The 19,629-nt window shown below is 58.1% G+C and overlaps 8 protein-coding genes and 1 non-coding gene across 9 annotated transcripts; 8 read left to right on the forward strand and 1 right to left on the reverse strand.

The window, feature by feature from the left end:
* Positions 1-323: 323 nt before the first annotated feature.
* PHYSODRAFT_521124 (necrosis inducing-like protein NPP1 type) lies at positions 324-1,088 on the forward strand (the record flags this gene model as incomplete). Its single annotated transcript, XM_009535792.1, has 1 exon — positions 324-1,088. A coding segment is annotated over one exon (765 nt), but the record flags the coding sequence as incomplete, so codon positions are not given.
* A 582-nt stretch (positions 1,089-1,670) lies between these two features.
* On the forward strand, positions 1,671-1,743 carry PHYSODRAFT_t1409. The gene has a single exon. It is a non-coding gene; the product is annotated as a tRNA-Arg (tRNA).
* A 426-nt stretch (positions 1,744-2,169) lies between these two features.
* On the forward strand, positions 2,170-9,303 carry PHYSODRAFT_518414 (hypothetical protein; the record flags this gene model as incomplete). Its single annotated transcript, XM_009535793.1, has 1 exon — positions 2,170-9,303. One exon carries the CDS (start codon positions 2,170-2,172, stop codon positions 9,301-9,303), a length of 7,134 nt encoding a protein of 2,377 aa, XP_009534088.1.
* Positions 9,304-9,862: 559 nt separating this feature from the next.
* Positions 9,863-10,435, forward strand: PHYSODRAFT_365789 (hypothetical protein; the record flags this gene model as incomplete). Its single annotated transcript, XM_009535794.1, has 1 exon — positions 9,863-10,435. A coding segment is annotated over one exon (573 nt), but the record flags the coding sequence as incomplete, so codon positions are not given.
* A 258-nt stretch (positions 10,436-10,693) lies between these two features.
* On the reverse strand, positions 10,694-11,395 carry PHYSODRAFT_520772 (hypothetical protein; the record flags this gene model as incomplete). Its single annotated transcript, XM_009535795.1, has 1 exon — positions 10,694-11,395. One exon carries the CDS (start codon positions 11,393-11,395, stop codon positions 10,694-10,696), a length of 702 nt encoding a protein of 233 aa, XP_009534090.1.
* A 742-nt stretch (positions 11,396-12,137) lies between these two features.
* Positions 12,138-12,473, forward strand: PHYSODRAFT_338061 (hypothetical protein; the record flags this gene model as incomplete). The annotated part of the gene is made up of 1 exon (XM_009535796.1): positions 12,138-12,473. One exon carries the CDS (start codon positions 12,138-12,140, stop codon positions 12,471-12,473), a length of 336 nt encoding a protein of 111 aa, XP_009534091.1.
* A 35-nt stretch (positions 12,474-12,508) lies between these two features.
* On the forward strand, positions 12,509-12,829 carry PHYSODRAFT_338062 (hypothetical protein; the record flags this gene model as incomplete). Its single annotated transcript, XM_009535797.1, has 1 exon — positions 12,509-12,829. One exon carries the CDS (start codon positions 12,509-12,511, stop codon positions 12,827-12,829), a length of 321 nt encoding a protein of 106 aa, XP_009534092.1.
* Positions 12,830-12,969: 140 nt separating this feature from the next.
* PHYSODRAFT_401080 (hypothetical protein) lies at positions 12,970-13,218 on the forward strand (the record flags this gene model as incomplete). The annotated part of the gene is made up of 1 exon (XM_009535798.1): positions 12,970-13,218. A coding segment is annotated over one exon (249 nt), but the record flags the coding sequence as incomplete, so codon positions are not given.
* A 2,591-nt stretch (positions 13,219-15,809) lies between these two features.
* Positions 15,810-19,179, forward strand: PHYSODRAFT_564007 (cellulose synthase-like protein; the record flags this gene model as incomplete). The annotated part of the gene is made up of 2 exons (XM_009535799.1): positions 15,810-16,832; positions 16,927-19,179. 2 exons carry the CDS (start codon positions 15,810-15,812, stop codon positions 18,970-18,972), a joined length of 3,069 nt encoding a protein of 1,022 aa, XP_009534094.1. The 3' UTR covers positions 18,973-19,179.
* Positions 19,180-19,629: the final 450 nt, after the last annotated feature.

Raw genomic sequence — 19,629 nt, forward strand, 5'->3', positions numbered from 1 at the left:
TGAAATTTGACTTAGTGATCAAACGTGGTAATCCTCGTTGCTTTGTTGCTTCAACTACAGAGTGCCATGCTTCTGTCTGCAACGACACATCCAACTTGCATCTTAGGTACTGTCTTCTGTACACAACGGTTACGATTCACCTGATTATCCCCTGGATATTTTTCTGGATGTCTATTTCATTTGATGTTTGTATAGTGCATAGAATGCCTCCGGACGTGCCACAAGCTTACAGAACACCTAGAGGTGACACACCTACTTTGTATATAAGTTTTTGTATGGGAAGTTTCAAATTACGATTTTTTTAAAATCGGGACTTGCTAGGCTCTGCTCTTGTTGCAGCCCAAGGTGCTGTCATTGACTATGACAAGGTCCAGCCGTTCCCTGAGCTCGAGCCCAAAACGATTTCCGAGAAGGCTGCTATCAAGTACAAGCCCAGCCTGGCCATCTGGGACGGCTGCCACTCTTACGCTGCTGTGAATGCGGCCGGCGACACGAGCGGCGGAATGGACCCAAAGGCGCCCGACGGAGGAACGCAAGTGCAAAACCCGTACGGTCACGGCTGCAGGGGATCGGTATTGGGCTCGCAAGTGTACAGCCGATCTGGGTGGTACCGCGACGTTTGGGCCATCATGTACGCTTGGTACTTCCCCAGAGACATCAGTTGGTATGAGGAGAGCAGCCCACCCGTCCGCCATGACTGGATCAACACCATCGTCTGGCTCGACAACCCGGCGCTGGAGAATCCGTCCCTTCTCGGAGTCTCAGCCTCCCGGGAAGGCGCCGTCTACGTGACCTATCCTCCTACCGTGAAGGGGTATATGAACGGCACCCACCCCAAGATGGAGTACTACTTGGGCTTTATTGTGGGCGGGTATCACACAATTGATGTGTCGTTGGAAGCGGGCGACTTTCAAGACCTCGTCCATTGGTCGCAGCTGACGGACCAAGCGCGCAAGGCTTTGGAGACTGCGGACTTCGGTGTGGTCACCCCCGTCCCCTTCAACGACGTCAACTTCGAGAAGAATCTAGAGCGGGGCTGGTATCAGAACGAGACGATCCTAGGCCACAGGATTGGCGACTTCCTGTAGTTGCCCCTACACACGATTCGAAAGCTGTACTCGTTATCAGAATACTGCAGGAAAAAGTAATTTTGAGGGTGCATTTGGCTACCAAGTACGCACCGATTGCCAATCAGCTTCCAAAACTGCCTAAAGTACTCTGCAATCCACTCTCGGACTAGATCCCAATTTGGAAGACTCGCTCGCAGGTCGTGGCGGTGCAGATACGAGGCCCGCGTATCGCTACGTGTATGACGTACGGTACCGGTACTGACCGCGAGTGTACACATTTTCGAGGACCCCTCCGGATCGATGAAGCCGAAGTGAGGTTAGATACTACTTATTGGTGATAATGTTTTCGCGATAACATAGCAAAGTTGCTGTTGTGCAGCAATTGTAAGAAGACATCGCAAGTGCAAGCAATCGCCTCTAACAGCGCTTTCGACATAGGACCAAGTCAAACTGAATTGTCACCAATGCGCGATAACCGCACTGGCAGTAAAAAGAAAAGTTTTAATTGATTTTTTATTTTTATGGTACTCTCAATTTCTGTAGGTAACAACTACTAATTTTTACTTTATTCATTTAACTTGCGTTTTGTTGGTGACGGAAGCGGGGCTGGCGCAATGGAAAGCGTATCAAACTTCGAATCTGGGGGTTGCGGGTTCGAGTCCCGCGTTCCGTACATTTTTGCAGTGCAAAAGTGTGCAATATTTGCACGAGTACGTGCACGGCCTCGTCCCTTGCGTCGACTGGCTAAATGCGTTCAAGTGCACGCGCACACTCGCCACGCTGTACCATGGCAACAAAACGCTTCCCGATCCGTATGGCTCGGTGTACCATGTGATCCGAATTTAAGGCCGAATTTAGAGTTGATACTCCACACCAGCAATTGTTTGGGCTGTCAGTGAAGATCGCGGCTCTTGGTCCAGCGACTGTTCCAGGCGGGATATCTCTCCCCCATGGATATCAACCTGCGACGGACGGCGGCCACACAGCCAGCCAAGATCTTCTCTCTCTCTCTTGTCGATGCTTTCCATCGTCTGCATCGATTCGCCACTTCTCGTCCCGAGTAGAAGGTCGTCCAAGTCCTGCGTAGCGTCGTTTCCAAATGCTTTCGAGCCCCATCCGGCTCTTCCTCCCGCTGGCGGTAGTCGCCACCGTATTGTTCGGTGTCTCGGCCGACCCCGAGTGGTGGCTCGTGCCGCCGATCGACTGCCAAGTCGGGCCCTGGGGCGACTTCAGCGGCTGCTCCGCCGCCTACTCCACGGTCAAGACCCGGCGCCGCAACGTCGTGGTCTGGCCGCTGTTCGGCGGGGCGCCGTGCCCTGCACTGGAGGAGTCGCAGCCCTGCGTGCGCGTCGACTGCCAGGTCGGACCCTGGAGCGCCTACACGTGCAACCCTTTCACGGGCTGGAAGACGCGCTCGCGGGTGGTCACGGTCCCGCCGCAGGACGGAGGCGCCGCCTGCCCCGCGCTCTCCCAGAGCGTACCGTGCGACCCCATCAACTGCGTCGTGAGTGACTGGACGCCGTGGAGCACGTGCCTGCTCAAGGTCAAGTCCCGGGCGAGAACAGTGCAGACGTTCCCGCTGTACGGCGGCTCGGCGTGTCCGTCGCTGGTGGAAGTTCAGGCTTGCGTCCCCGTGGACTGCGCGGTGGGGACCTGGAGTGCGTTCAAGATCCTGGGCACGATCAAGACTCGCTCCCGTGAAGTCACGTGCCAGCCAGACGGCGGGTTGCCGTGTCCTCCGCTCGTCGAGCAGGTTCCGTGCAATCCGGTGGACTGTGTCGTGAGTCCGTGGGTCTGGAGTGGAGTGTGTGACCCCACGACAAAGCTCCGAGGACGGACGAGAACTATCACTACTCAGCCTCAGGACGGGGGCAAGGACTGCCCTGCTCTTCAAGAGACTGTGACGTGTGTGGACTGCGTGGTGAGCTCCTGGACCGACTTCTCCGTCTGCAACCCGCTGACGGGCACCAAGACGCGTTCCAGGACGGTGGTCACTGCGGCGGCTAACGGCGGAGCTGATTGTCCAGCGCTGGTGGACACTGTCCCGTGTGATCCTGTTCCCTGTGTGGTGGGGAATTGGACGCCGTGGGGATCCTGCGACCCGAAGACGCTGCAGCGCCAACGCGCTCGCGTCGTGGTGACGACTCCGTGCTACGGAGGCGCCGCCTGCCCGCCGCTCGTCGACACCCAAGCGTGCGTTCCTCAAGACTGCGCAGTCAGCGATTGGAGCCCGTTCGAGTTCTTCGTCAAGGACACGGACGGTCTCAAGTACAAGCGCCGCTCGCGGTCGGTGATCCGAGCGTGCGACGGCGGAGCGGCGTGTCCGCCTCTGGTGGAGGAGGTGCAATACCAGCCCGTGGACTGCCAAGTGAGCAAGTGGGTCTGGGACGATAACGGAGCTGGCGCGTGTCCTCCCGGGAACCAACGAAGACGTACTCGCACAGTTGTGACGCAGCCGAAGGACGGCGGAGCGGCTTGTCCCGCCCTCGTGGAGTTAGTGGCTTGTGGAGATTGCCAAGTGAGCGCCTGGAGCCTCTTTGGAGCTTGTGACGCTGCCACTGTAACTCGCAAACGGACTCGGACTATTACTCTGCAACCGGTGGGTGACGGCGCTGCGTGTCCTGTGCTCGAGGATCGAGCTCCGTGCGAACCGGAACCGTGCCAAGTGAGTGACTGGAGTTCGTGGGAGTCTTGCACGGCCTCGAGTGTTCGTCAGCGCACGCGAACCATCGTGAGCCCAGCCAAGTACGGCGGCACAGTGTGCCCGCCTCTTGTGGAGAAGCAGAACTGCAACCCGACCGACTGCCAAGTGAGCCCGTGGGGGCCCTACGAACTCCGTGGGGCCACAAAATGCCGCCGTAGAACTGTTCTACGCGAAGCTGACGGGGGTAAATCGTGTCCAGCTCTGAAGGAGACGACGATGTGCAAGAAGGTGGATTGCGTAGTGGGCGAGTGGGGCCCCTACTCGGCTTGCGATCCTGTGACGAAGCAGCGCTCCCGTTCTCGCGTAGTCTTGACGTCTCCTCAGGACGGAGGTGCTGCATGTCCAGCCTTGGTTGAGGCGGTAGCCTGTGCTCCCGTGGCCTGCCAAGTCAGCGACTGGGGCTCGTGGAGTGAATGCTCCAAGACGAGCGGTAAGCGGACACGCCGGCGGACTGTGACGACGCCTTGCGCCCACGGAGGCGCCGAGTGCCCCACTCTCATTCAAGAGGAAGACTGCCAACCCGTGGACTGCAAGGTGAGCGACTGGACCGCGTGGAGTGGATGCAACGCGACCACCAAAACCCGCTCACGTCGCTGCTCCGTTATCACTCCGGCGAGTTTCGGAGGCGCGGCGTGCCCCAAGCTCGAAGAAGTGCAAGCGTGCGTGCCCGTCGACTGCAGCGTCAGCTCCTGGTCCCCGTTCACGCCCTGCGACGGCGACGAACAGAAAGAGCGACGCTTCCGGACTGTGTTACAGCAACCCGATGGTGGCGCTGTGTGTCCCCCGCTGATGGAGGAGAGGCCAGCGCCGAAGGTGGACTGCGTTGTGAGTGACTGGAGCGACTGGGGCGTTTGTGACCCCAGTCTTCTTGTGCGCGTGCACAACCGGTCGGTCATCACCCAGCCCAAGAATGGAGGGAAGTGCTGCCCGGCGCTCCAAGACTCGCAGTCTTGCTGTCCTAAGCGCGTGAACTGCGAAGTGGGGGACTGGTCGGACTACTCAACGTGCGACCCAGCGTCGCGCACTCAGACTCGCACTCGCAATGTGACTCAAGCTGCAGGACCTGGCGGGAGGGCGTGTCCAGATCTCCAGCAAACCCGCAGTTGTAACCCGACCGTTGACTGCCGCGTTGGCGACTGGAGCGAGTGGAGCTGCTGTTCCAGTCGCAAATTCACTCGAACACGCACGCGTCCGGTGCTCACTCCACGATCGGGCAAAGGCGCCGAGTGCCCTTCGCTTGAAGAGACTCAAAACTGCAGGCCAGTAGACTGCTCGGTGGGCGACTGGGGGGAGTGGGGAACCTGTGATCCTAACACTAACACCAAGACTCGGTCGCGGCGAGTACTCCAAAAGGATGACGGCGGGAAATCGTGTCCAGCGTTGACGGAGACGAAACCATGCAGTAGCAACGTCGACTGTGAAGTTTCCTGCTGGGGGGACTACGGAGCTTGTGACGAAGCCACTTGGACGCAGACCAAGTCTCGAGCCATTCTCGTTCTGCCGAAAGGCAATGGAAAGGCGTGTCCGCCGCTCACTCGGACGGATCCGTGTCCTCCGAGGAACTGCAAAGTAAGTGGCTGGTCTGAATTTGGCTCGTGTGATGCCAATGGGAAGCGGAAGCGGACTCGCCAGTGTGAAGAAACGCCGCGCGGGGGAGGAACGTTGTGCCCACCGCTCGAGGAAGTGACGGAGTGCAAGGCAGTAAACTGCGGCGTGACCGTGTGGGGGCCTTGGAGCGACTGCGATGCTGCCTCCAACACCCAAACGAGGTCTCGAACGGTCCGAGTACAGCCGTCACACGGGGGCAAGGCTTGTCCGCCACTCACGCAGACTCGGAGCTGCCAGAAGTGCCTTGTGAGCGACTGGGGGGACTGGTCGCTTTGCACAGCAGACACGCCGACGCGATCGCGTACGCGCGCCGTTGTCCAGCAGCCGCCGCCTCCGTCTACCTGCGGCAACTCTGAAATGGACGAGATCGCCGCAGAATTGTTGTGTCCTGTGCTGAAGGACGAGCAGCCGTGCGAGGCCATCAACTGCACGGTGAGCGACTGGGGTGACTGGAGCGACTGCTATGCGGACGACTACGGATACGTCAAGACTCGGAACCGCACTGTCGTACAGCCAGCAGTGCGTGGCGGTGAGGAGTGCCCCGACTTGACTGAGACTGCGGTTTGTCCCCCGGTGGATTGCTCTGTTGGGAACTGGTCGGACTGGACTTCGTGTGGACTGAATAATGCCACCACGACTCGATCTCGTCCAGTGCTCGTCCCTGCTGCTTACGGAGGCGCCGAGTGCCCGTGGTTGAGCGAGTCGTTGGACTGCCCGTCCATTGACTGCATTCTCAGCGACTGGGATGACTGGAGTGTGTGTACAGACTACACGCCGACTCAAACTCGCGAGCGCTCCATAGTTCAGAATGCGGTTCGAGGTGGTGCCGAGTGTGACGTACTAGAACAGACCCGGGCGTGCCCACCGGTCAACTGCGAACTCAGTGCTTGGAGCTCGTGGGAGTCTTGCAACGCAAAGGCAGGAACCAAACGGCGGACGCGTGAAGTGGCACGATCTCCTCAGAGGAACGGCACAGCCTGTGACGCGCTCGAGGACTTGGCGCCGTGTGATCCGGTGGATTGCGTTGTGGACCAGGATTGGGGCGACTGGAGCGCGTGCGATCATACCTGCGGCAAGCGCTTCAAGCACCGGTCCATCCTGCAGCAGCCTCTGTATGGCGGTGCTGTTTGTGCCCCGCTTGTGTCAGAAGGACCGTGCGAGCCTGTAAACTGCGCGGTGTCTGCCTGGAGTGACTGGAGCGACTGCAACGCCACCACAGGCAACCGGACGCAGACCCGAACCGTGACCCAGAAACCACTGTACGGTGGATTGGCGTGTCCTCCTCTCGTTCAGCAAAAACCCTGTGACCCGATCTGCTGTGCAGTGAGCGAGTGGTCGGAGTGGACGTCGTGCGATACGGACGACTCGCATCAGCACCGCTATCGGAATGTGACGCAGCGGCCGCTCTATGGGGGCAATCCGTGTCCCGAACTCACGCAGGACGTACCGTGCGCTCCGATCAATTGTGCGGTGGGTCCTTGGAGCGACTACGGACTCTGCAACGCCACTACCGGCCTGCGTACGCGCACGTGTTTAGTGACCCAGACTCCACGACACGGAGGCACGGAGTGTCCTCCTCTCAATGAAACGATAGCGTGTGATCCAGTGGACTGCAAGGTGAGCGACTGGGGCGACCACGGGGCGTGTGACGCCGTGACGTTCAAGAAGACGAAGACTCGCACTATCGTCCAAAAGCCGCTGTACAACGGCGCAGCTTGCCCCGATCTGTCGAACGACGTGCTGTGTGATCCAATTCACTGTGTGGTAAGTCCTTGGGGCTCGTGGGAGAGCTGCAACGGTACTTCGCAGACCAAGACTCACAGACGCACAGTCACCACGCAACCGAAGTACGGAGGAGACAAATGCCCCGCACTCGAAGAATCAGCGTCCTGCGACCCGGTGAACTGTGTCATGGGCCCATGGTCCGACTGGAGCGTCTGCAAGAGCGACGGAAGCGACACCAGCTCCGTTCGAACTCGATCGATCGTCCAGCCAGCGCTGTATGGAGGCTTGGCGTGTGGATCCACCCGCGAAGAAGTTCCGTGTGGTGCCGTGAACTGCGCAGTGGGCAACTGGACGAGCTGGTCAACGTGCGACTCGAGCTGTGGCAAGAAGTCGCGCACGGGTCAAGTCACGCAACGCGCTTTATACGGCGGAACTGCGTGCGAGGCGCTGGAAGAGATCGCTAGCTGCGACCCCGTGCATTGTGCAGTGGGGGACTGGGACGCGACGTGGTCGGCGTGCGACCCGCTCTCAGGACGACGGACGCTAACTCGGTCGGTACTGCAAGTTCCGCTCTACGGAGGTACGAGCTGCCCCGAAACTGTACAAACCAAGTCGTGTGATCCAGTGGACTGCCAGGTGGACGACTGGGACGATTGGGGCCCGTGCAACGCAACCACAGGGAACAAGACACGGTCAAGACTCGTGAAGCAGGTCGATTTGTACGGCGGATGCAGGTGCCCCGAGCTCACACAGGAAGCGCCTTGCGATCCGGTGCCGTGCGTTGTTGGGATCTTCAGCGACTGGACTAATTGCACAGACGCGGATGCCACCAGGTCGCGCACTCGACAGATCACGCAGAACCCGCTATACGGTGGCAAGGCTTGTGAGCCGCTTACGGAGACGATCCCTTGTCCTCCTGTGGACTGCGCGCTCGACACGTGGGGGCCCTGGAGTGCCTACGACCCACTCACGGGCGTTCGGATGAGAACTCGAGCAGTTCTTCAGCACTCGGTTCGTGGCGGTTTGGCTTGTGGCAGGACCAGCGAGAACGAGACAGCGATGCCCGTCAACTGCCAGGTGAGCAACTGGACCGAGTACGGGCCGTGCAACGACGTCGCCGGGGTGAAGACTCGGTCTCGTCAGATCGACGTTGCTCCGCTGTACGGTGGACTCGTGTGCCCCGATCTCTTCCAGAACGCAACGTGCGATCCTGTCAACTGCGTGGTGAGCGATTGGAGTGTCTGGGGCGCCTGCGATACGAGCACCGGGAACAAGACGCGACACCGTGATATCCTGCAGCAGGCCAAATACAATGGCGCCGCTTGTCCTGAACTAACGGACTCAGCGCCATGCGACCGCGTGGACTGCGTCATGAACGAGTACGGGCCGTGGACATCCTGTGACCCCGTGTCTGGCAGCAAGACGAGGACGCGGACGATTCAAGTCGCGCCGATGTATGGAGGAAGTGCGTGCCCCAACGCGACAGAGCAAGGCTTCTGCGAGCCCATTGACTGCAAACTCAGCGACTGGAGCGCCTTTGGAGCCTGCAACGCCACCTCTGGACTCAAGATGCGCACGCGCACAGTGGCGACGCAGCCGCTTTACGGCGGTGCGGCGTGTTTGCCCCTATCGGAGGCTGCAGCTTGTGACCCCGTCAACTGCGAGGTTGGGTCCTGGGGCTCGTGGTCAGCGTGCGACGCTTCCACTTCATCATGGACTCGTACGCGGAACGTCACGATTGCGCCGCTCTACGGCGGACTGGAGTGCCCCAATCTGACGGAGACGGCCTCGTGCACTGTGGCAACGCCAGTGAATTGCGTAGTCAGCGACTGGTCCGCCTGGACCAAGTGCACTTCGAGCACTGGTACACGATCTCGGACGCGCAAGGTGGTGACTAAAGCGAGCAACGGCGGCACAGCCTGTCCGGCACTAACCGAGAAAGGATCGTGCCGCGGCCTGGAGTGCACAATGGGGGAATGGAGCGACTGGATGACTGGATGCGACGACAACGGCCTGCAGACGCGCACGCGGGTGATCCTGGACGATCCGTACGACTGCGACGACTGGTGTCCTGAGACGATCGATTACCGCACGTGCGACTACAGCGAGGACACTTATGACTACGCGCCGCCCGAGGAGACCGGCGAAGTCTACGTCGACGGTCAAGTTGTTGCGCTGGAAGCGAAGGCGTTCTGAGGTGGTGAGAAGCACGCTACTAGTTGTTTTATTTGGTTTTACGTAATAATGTAGAGCTATGCTGCGCTTTGACCTGTGCTATTGACTTTCTTGTCGGTAAATCGCTGTGAAATGCTGGCAGTGAGAACCGTGAATAGGACGATGGGGTGGAAGGAGAATCAGTGGTGTTGACGTGTGAGATTGTACTCGATGGTTGCCTGCAGGTAAGAACATTGTCGAAAATACTGTGGCGCTGCATGAGATCGTACTCGTCGTACTGCTACAACGCGCTTCCTAATTTTAATGCACAGACAACCATCTTGTGCTTGCCATTACCGGCGGTAAACGGTTGTAGACGTCCTAGTTGCGGTAAAGTTGGGTAGTACGATCCCATTCAGTCCCAACGTCATTAAACTAGGGCAGACATTTGCTGTTGCCAACGAGTACAATCTCACACGTCAACACCATTTATATTTTACGCGGTCGGGTGCCCAGCCTCCAGCCTCATTCACGAATTTTCCGCCGACAGCGCAAGTCCAACTCGATAGAAATGAAGTTTTTCTCATCCAGTCTCGGTCTTTTCCTCACTGTGGCCAGATTTGCCCCCACTCGTGGCAGCACGGTGACTGTCACGGAGCTCAACGAAGACCCTGGGTGCGAAGGACGAACCACCGCCGTGTACGCGACGATCACACCAGGCACGTGCGCTGAGAATGACAAGGCTGACCACTGCACGACAGAGAACGGCTGGGGCCTTCTCAGCTCTGAGTACACGTTCTGCGAGTTCGACCAAGCAGCGTACCTCCAATATGCGTTCGCCACTTCCTACTACGTGCTAGTCGAGTTTTACTGGGATACTCCGTGCGAGAACCTGTGGCACACCGTCGTGCTCCTGGCCGATGGCCAGTGCCACCAAACCGTCCAGGAAACGATCATGGTCACGACGGACGCAGAAGGCACGCTGTACCTGCAAAACCGAGGACTTGACTGTGATCGCGGACTGTGGGGCAATATCACCGAGCCTGTTCCCAAGGCGATGGTCAACTCAGGAGAGTGCTTCGTGGGCAAAGACGTTAGCAAGAAAGTGTACCTGGTCGATGGCACAGCTGCAGCGTCGTCTTCCGCCTCAAGTAGCGCCTCAAGCTCCAGCACGAAGACGAATATGAACACCAACACCACTGACACCACTACCGCAAACACCACGACATCTTCGTCAGCAACTTCGATCTTGCACACGATGCCGTATGCGTCGGTGTTCACAGCTATGACTGTTGCTGGCGCCCTCGCTGCGATGTGTTGATGAAGAGAAAGATAGAGAAGGCCAAGAACTTTGCACAGCTACAATAACATGAACTGCATTAACATGAAACAGCAAAAACGTACCAAAAACTCCCTTCACGTCATTCTTCAACTAACAAACAAGCAGTCGTCCGTCTCCGAGCAGCGCTCCCAAAGCACTGCGCTGGCCTCGCGACGGCTGCAGATAGCGCACGACATCCATGTGTCCATTGGCAGTCGCCCACAGTATCGCGAGCTGCGTGAATCCTTCCTGCCTTGCTTCTCTGCAGAACTGCACGACCCTCAAGTGCCCGTTCTGCGCCGCTCTGTCGATGGCGGCGACCGTGGCGCCTTCTGAGCGATGTCGGTGCAGGAACTCCACCACCTGCAGATGCCCCTGGGCCGCGGCCAGGTCCATGGCCGCCGTGGTGCAGCCCTCCGAGCGGTGCGAGTGCAGGAACTCGACCACGTCCAGGTGGCCCTTGGCGGCGGCCGCGTCCATGGCGTAGCTCGTGCAGCCCTCGGACCGATTGAAGTGCAGGAACTTGACCACGTCCAGGTGCCCGTGGGCCGCCGCCATGTTCATGGCGAACGTGGAGCACGAGGCGGCGGCGCTCGCGTGCAGCTCGAGCACGACGTCCAGGAAGCCGTTCTCCGCCGCGGCGTTGAGCGCTCGGACGCTGCAGCGCACGGGGCTGGAGCGGCGCAGGCGCAGCAGCAGCCGCACGACGTCCAGGAGGCCCGCCGCGGACGCCGAGTCCAAGTCCCAGGCGAACGAGGCCACGAGCGCCACGAGGTCGACCGAGAGGCTGTGGAGGTGCAGACCCAGCTCCATGCTACAGTTGGCTGTGACTAGTTGCATGTAGCCATCTATGTTGAAGGATCCGGTGCGGCGGCCTTCTATATTCTGTGGACTCGGTAATAGGAAACAGTTTCATTAATACAGATTGTATTAATACTTATTACTCCTCGGAATTGGTAATACCAGTAATATTTTACGGTTATACTTCCAGAAGCCCCTCCGAACCCGCGCCGGCGCTATTTCAGTGCATGCTCGCGCACTTCCACTCTCTATACGTCCTCCGCGGTGCTATTCGATACCCGTCGGACCGCGGGACCCGCGCGAGGGCCCGTGCCAACGTCTACCACGACCTTAACAGAAATTTCTATCTAAATGCAAAGGGAAGCCCCCAAAAATATTCCCTGCCTATGTTAATTAAGACCAGTGCCGCGGGACTACCAACTACATAGCCACATCTTCAGGTCGCGCTACGCTTGTCTTGGCTGCCTCTGCAACATAAGGACCGTCGTATGAATACTACCAGAAAAGTCGTATTGATAGAGCCCCAATTTTCTATTGCGGGTTGCGCTGTGCTCTATCATTCCGATAATGGTGATAGTACTGCGACAAGGCGAAAATTGCTATAAGACACGGTAGCATTTACATCATTTTATAAAACACGGTAGAAAATGACTGATCGACGTGCGCCGTGAACGGTTCGGCTTCTCCGAGACGGCAAGCACACAACGCAAACCTCCAGCAGCAGCAGAAGCCCGACTTCCAAACCAGTAGCAGCATGCCCCGCGACCGCATCCCTACCCACTACACCAACCGCTTCAAAGCGCGCGCCGTTGAAGACTGGCGTGCTGGACGCGCTAGCGGCACGAGCCGCAGAGCGTTTGTCGAGTCAAGTGGCTTCCCCCGCCCTTCGCTGCAGAACTGGGAGCGCAAGTACTCCCGCCTGACCCAAGAGTCCCAGCGTCAGCCTCGAGCCAGCCCCTACCTCCCTCCTGTTCCCTCCCGTGATTCCCGCCTCACGCTCAGAGGCAGCGGCCGCAAGCCAGACACGGCTCCGATCGAGGACACATTGTGCGTGTTTGTCAAGGATGAGCGGCGGCTGAGCACATCGTAATGGTAGATTTTATCATCGACATGGCTACAGAGCTCATGCCGGAGGTGATGGGGCCCAAAAGCCCGGACGCCAAGAAGTCCTGGCGCCAGCGCTTCCTGCGCCGGCACCACCTCACCATTCGACGCATCTGCCACTCAGGCAGCAAGACTCTAGAAGAACTGAAAGCTCTGCGGCTGCCATTTGTCGAGGAAGTGACTGAGGTAGCGACGCAGCATTGTATCTTTGACCCTAATACTAGCCTCACGGTTGTACCTGCACTGTTCAATATGGACCAAACGTCTGTGTACTGGGACATGGGTACGAGGCCAACAGTGGAATTGTCGGTGCCCCAACTGTGCGCTCAACCACAAACGTGAGTGAAGGTTACCGATGTACCATGGCGCTTACCGTTTCGGCAGACGGAAGAATTTGTCCGCCACACTTTGATTACAATGGTGCCCCCGGTGGAAACGTCGAGATGGAGCTGAATAAGTTTTGCTTAGAAGTCGTGGCTACATTTTCGGTGCAAGAGAGCGCCTGGTTTGATGAGAGAGTGATGTTGGAATGGATTGAGAAGTGCTGGAATTATATCGTTGTAGAGCCATCAGTCCTCATACTCGATAGCTTATCGGTACACAAGAAAGAGGAAATTGCCGACGCTTTGGCGTGTACGGGCACTTCGGTGCTATACGTACCTGGGGGCTGCACCGGTGTTGCGCAGCCTCTCGACGTAGGCGTTATGGGCCCTGTCAAGCAGCACATTCGTCGTCTCAATAGCTCGCGTTCCGTCGGACGACTGAAGACTGTAACGCCTGCGTTTCGTCGGCATCAGATTTTCGAGCGTGCAATGGAGGGGCTTCGTTGTGTTTCCGCCACGACAGTTCAAAACTCGTTTCTAAAGGCAGGCCCTTTCCTGCCGTATGGGCCTCCAAATAATGCTGCCAGCGCGCCTGCCCCCAAGCGCAGCAACCATGTAGACTACACGGACATTGTAGAAGAGGTAACTGTGTAAGCACTGTGTAAGCACCGCACCGTGTTTTAATACGATGTGCATTTTCCCTACATTGCGTCCTGTCGTGACCTCGTCTGTGCATAATATGGCCTTGAACTATTTACTAAGACAATGTGCTAGGTGCTCTATCTTTCGGGGTGCTCTATCAATACGACTTTTCCGGTATGAAGAAGGTCTTCAATGCAATTCGGATCGTCAAGGTGATAGGAACGCTTCAGCGTTGAACTGTTCTTATAGACTCGCCACCGGCGAAGCCGAGCTAATGTGGGCCACATAAATTTGTACTAGCATAAAGTATTACCCAAAGTATTATTGTGCCTTGCATGCTTTCTGTCTAAACAACGACGTAGTTCGCTGTTTTAGCAAATCACGGTGATTAGCCCATCATTGAGTTAGGAGGCTAACTCGTCGATTTAAGATAGAATAGCTGCTAAGACGACGAGTTAACGTTGAGTTATGCTCACTTTCGTTGAATGGCTGGAGTAAATCCGACAATTCAACGGCCCTGACATTCTAATTCTAACTCGCTCGCTTTGCCGGATTGCTTTCTAGTCGATGATTGACATGCGTTGGCGATCTATCGCGTAGAAAGGCTCCGTCCCGATTCGCACCTCGGCACACCCACTAGACACCCACCACCAGGCTCCCGCCGACCGTAGCTACGGCAAAAAGGGCTCGTTGGCGCCAAATGAAGGTGCCAATCGTATCGCCATGTCGAGACGCATCCAACGAGCCATTCCACACTGCCTACCACCGCGTAGAAAGGCTCCGTCCCGATTCGTACCTCGGCACACCCACCATCTACAATATTGATGAACATCCCTGTTTTTATATCGAGGAGCTGCAAGCAGCTTTAAAGCCAGCGTTTCCTGCACTACCAAACATTTCTTATGTTGTGCTCTGAAATTCGAGCTTGGTTTAACGCGCAAGGCCCCGACGAAGGGAGCGAAAGAAAACGCCCCCGCCGAAGCGGTGCCTACTATTATGCAAGGAGTTGGCGCCATTCTATCGGGGACCTTATCAGTTTGTTTTCTTGCAGCGACAACCGATTTATTCTTGCAGTGGCAACCGCTCCATTCTTGCTCTGTGTTGTGCTTGGTACTGGCGGTTGATTAGCTTAGCTTTAACTTAGAGTTAAAGCAAAGTTCGTGCAAAGCACAATAATACAATCTGTATTAACTGATACTTGTTTTCTATACGAAAGTATTGTATAACCGATATTTATATCAGACCTCCAGTAGGGCCAGTAATAATAATACCATGATTTGGTCGATTATCTAACCTCTGGTCGTGACTTGACTCGTCACGAGTCGCAACGAGCTGTCGTTATGCTCTTGAACGGCTCGTGCAGGTCACTCACTGCATGGTTTTCACATCCATGAAGGCGGCATTGTCATCTGACGTCACGGTATTTGCTGCCTCCTCCTCCAACATCAAATCGTCATCTCTCCAGCAATGGAACCGAGGCGTAAGACGCCACTACACGCTGCTCCTTGGTCAGCGCGAGTGGGTATGTATGGCCCCGGCGCGAAGTGATCACCTCGTCCGACTAGCGCGAGGCGAAATGCGACGGGCGCCGTCCGATCCGTCAAGTGGCAGCGCTGATGCGCTCTGGAAAGTGGCGCTCGAATCCTGCCAACCCGCAGCCAAGCACTCACTTGTGCAAGCACCGGGCAAGCTCTTGCTTCAACGAGGACAGACCGTCGCGCACCGCCTTCCCTCAGAGCCCCTGTTTCGCCGTCCGCCTACACGCAGCAGCCACTGCGCGTGGCTCCCTACAGCTACAGTTGTTCGCCCCCAGCGCAGCAATGCAGGGCGAGGCATGCGGCGGCTCCACCTTGGTTCAGCTCGCGGAGCCCAGGAATTTCGTTCGGTCGTGAAAACGTCACGATTTCCCTTCCCCTTGTCCCTCGCGCCGTCCCCATCAACAATTAATAACCTAGATAAACGCAGCTCTGATTTTTCGATATCCAAAGTGAACGACCCGCCAAACCGTATAGCCCTCCGATTACGAACATGGCTACGGTCCAAAGAGAAAAATAATCGTCGCCCGGGCTCTGCACGATGGCGTACCGTCACGTCGTCCGCTCGCGGGCCCCATACAACGCCCCAGCTGGGCACTCCGCGCCGCAGCACCGCTCGCTGCCAGTTCCTCTCTGTCGTTGCGTGCGTCTAGCAGTCAGTCCGTCAGTCGGTCAGTCAATTGGGCTCCCAGGTCTTCCTCGATCCCATCGGGCCTCTTCCTGCCGCCGTCACAGCATCCAGCCGCAGCTGACTGGATTTGCTGCGCGCTCCCCCCCTCCGCTCAGAGACACAAAGAAAGTCTCGAGGAACCTTCGCCCCTCATGGCCAATCGGCAACCTCCCGGCCTCGGCGCGCTGCCCGAAGACGCGTCCTACACGCAGCAGACGCCGCTGGCCAGCGAGTACACGTACGCGTCGGAGCAGCTCTCGACGCAGGCCGCGCCCGCCAAGAAGCTGCTGAGCCAGCAGACCATGGACACGCAGACGGCCATCAGCGAGCTGACCAAGGCCAAGGAGCACGAGGACCTGGGCAAGATCACGGTGCACGGATGGATGCACAAGCAGGGCAGCCGCAAGTTTAAGGGCCCCGTGGCCAAGAGCTGGCGCAAGCGCTACTTCGCGCTCGAGGGCGCCAAGATGTACTACTTCCACACGGACGTCGACTGCCGCAAGTACTTCAACTCGCGCAACGGCGAGCTCGTCGTGGGCGCCGTGGACCTGCGCGACGCCTTCAAGCTCGAGCAGAGCGAGCGCCTCGACCTGCCCGCGCGCGGCATCGTCATCCACACGCGCCACCGCGCGTGGCTCGTGTGCCCCGAGACGGACCAGGACTTCACCATGTGGTTCGACGCGCTCGAATTCACCGTCATGTCGGCCGGTTCCGGCAACGTCGTCAAGCGCGACCTGCCCAACGTGCGCGTGTACGAGATGAAGGGCCGCTTCAGCTATCGCTTCTGGTACGGCATCTTCGTCATCACGGCGCTCATCGAGCTGGCGGGCATCGTGCTTTGGTTCCCGCTGGGCATCGAGCCCTGCGACGTCAAGTACAAGACGGACACGTGCGACGAGATCCAGCTGGTCTATGCCGACACGCTGCAGTGCGGCGACAAGCCCTTCAACGGCGTGTGGGACCCCCCGCAGTGGTATCACTGGTCAGCGGGTATCGAGACTGTGCAGTGCTTCAAGGAGCCCCACATCGGCGACTGGGTCTCGTACTTCCTCTTCTACCTGGCCGAGTTCATCAGCATCTCGCTCGGGTTCCTCTACTACCTCGGCATGTGGAAGCCCGTGCGTCGTGGCGCGCGCTACCTGCGCGATTTCGAGCCGCACTTCCCCCCGGAGAAGGTAGGACGAACCTACTACTACCTTTGTTGTTATGGATCTGTACTGATGATTATTGTGTGTTGTTTGTTGTCGTTGTTGCTGCTGCTGACTGTAGTGGCCGACGGTGGACATTCTACTGTGTCACTACGCCGAGCCGGCCGAGGACACGATCGCGACGCTGGAGAAGATCATGAACCTGGACTACCCGCCGCACCTCTTCCACGTCTGGATCTGCGACGACGGCTACTGCAAGTCCAAGTGGGAGCCCGGCGCCACGGTGCCCAAGGTCAGCGTGAACTACGGCGTCATCGAGGACGCGGGCGACGTGCGCCACGAGGTCGCGCAGTTCATGTACGACCGCGTGTGCGAGTCGTACGAGCTCGAGGTGGACGAGTGGCGCAAGGAGCACACGACCGTCAAGATGCCGACGTCATCCAACCCGCGCATCGTGAACCGCGTTGACTGCGCTGTCGGCTCTGTGCGTGACGACTACCACTACCACGGCCTGCCCAAGCTCACGTTCGTGGGCCGCATCAAGCCGCCTGTGCACCACTCCAAGGCCGGCAACATCAACAACGTGCTCTACAACGAGGGCGCGTGCGGCCGCTACGCCATCATTCTGGACAACGACATGAAGCCCCACGAGATGTTCATCCAGGCCACGCTTCCCTTCTTCTTCGACGTGCCGCAAAACTCCAAGATCACGCGCTGCTGCGCGCCTGGCTGTGGCGACATCGGCAAGATCTGCTGCGCGCTGTGCCAGGCCGCCGGCGTGCCGGAGGCGCAGATCATGTACTGCTCCAAGGACTGCTACAACGCGTCGGGCCACGTCAAGTCGAGCGTCCACCGCCGCCAGACGCAGAACACCATGTCGGAGCGCATGATGTGCGCCAGCTGCGGCAGCAAGATCAACCAGAAGAAGGGGCTGTGCAACAAGTGCAACCGCGCCGTGAGCCAGCGTGGCAGCAACCAGTTCGTCGGCGTGTCGGCGGACGACTACTCGGACCACGTGTCGGTGAACCAGGTCGGCTACGTGCAGACGCCACAGTACTTCGAGGACTGCCTGCAGCTGCGTCTTGGCGACCCGTGCGGTCACCGTAACTCAACATTCTTCGATTCGGCGCAGACGGGTATGGACGGCTACGACTGTGCCTCGTTCGCTGGTACCAACGCTATCTTCCGTCGTGAGGCTCTGGACTCGGTGTGCGGTATTCAGTACGGCTCGCTGACTGAGGACGCCTACACGGGCAAGATGATGGTGGACAAGGGATGGAAGGGCTACTACTTCCGTAAGGACCTGGAAGGTGAGGAGGCTGACCGTATTCGTCTGGCCGAGGGCGCCGTGCCCGAGTCCGTAGCTGCTGCTCTGGCGCAGCGTAAGCGTTGGGCCAAGGGTAACTTCCAGATCTTCCTGCGCAACAAGAAGAGCCTCGTGGACCCGGAGTGGACCCCGCCGCAGGTGGAGCTGCCGCCCAAGCGCAAGATCAACAAGTTCATGCGCTGGGTGTTCTTCATGAACCTGACGGTATACCCCATCGGCTCGTTCCCGGCCATCTTCTTCTTCTACATCACGGGCTACTTCCTGTACACGGGCCAGGCTCCGATCTACACGTCTGGTCTGCGTCTGCTCATGGCCCTGGTGCCCAAGATTGTGGCGCAGAGTATCCTGTCGGCTCTGTCGAACCGTACGGTGGACAACGATGACGTGCTGCGTAGTCAGCAGACGTGGTTCTCGTACGCCTTCGTGCACGTGATGGCAGTGTTCGAGACGATCTACTGGAAAATCACGGGCAAGGAGGCTGCGTGGGCCAACACGGGCGCGCTGGGCGGCAACAGCATCATGGAGCTGCCGAACCTGCTCGTGTTCATGGCCATGGTCTTCGGTATGATGTGGGACACCGTGCGCTACTTCGCGGGCTACAACAACGCGGCCACGACGCACGGCACGCCGCTGTACTTCGCGTCGCTGTTCCTGGGCGGGTTCCTCGCAAGTCAGCTGGGCCCCATGGTGCGTATGAGCGTGCAGACGTACTTCGGCTGGAGCCACAAGAGTATGACGGACCAGGGCAACATCGTGGGCAGCTTCTCGCTCGCCTTCGTGCTCGTCATCCTGTGTATTTGGGTGTACGTCGAGACGCCCAACCACTCCATCTTCGGGTAAGTGGTCGCTAGAGGCTAGGGAGGCACGCGGCCTAGTACCGTGTCGCCTCCACTTGAAATACGTCTAGCTCGCTCGGTTTTGCATGCATTCAGGACGTGGTTGTTTGATATCATCCGGCGACGGAGCAGAGCGTGCCTTCATACTGTAGCGCCGCCCCGAGCCTAACTCTGAAAAAAAATACAGATCATGGATAGATCCGCGATTCATAACTTCACTACAGTATGACTTGCAGTACACCTACACGTCGCCAACTTTTCATCGAGGAGTTGTAGGTTTCCTTCCCATCCAGCGAGTCAATCGTCGTGATAACTCGCTCCTTTGTCGTCAAAAGCCACAAATATGATTCATGCTCAATCCACGTTACATGTATGCGTTAGCTTCCATGTTGCACCGAGGCTGAAGGCACACGGACAACTGAGAGCAGACACGTCTCCGCCAGCAGCTCACTTTGTCTGCGACACCAGCACTGCTGGCAGCAGGGTCAGAGTGCAGTTGCTTACATTGTTTACAGTCCATGCCAGAAAGTCATAGAGCTCGAACGCCTGCAAATGTACGGAGGCAGTGTGCTCGAGATGGGTGCAATGCCTCGGAGAAATTGGCAGCCGCGTCAGCGTAACGTTATAGATCGTCCCTACTCGCTCGAGACACTCATTCTCC

Source organism: Phytophthora sojae, assembly GCF_000149755.1.
Source record: "Phytophthora sojae unplaced genomic scaffold PHYSOscaffold_8, whole genome shotgun sequence".
NCBI classification, from domain to species: domain Eukaryota; phylum Oomycota; class Peronosporomycetes; order Peronosporales; family Peronosporaceae; genus Phytophthora; species Phytophthora sojae.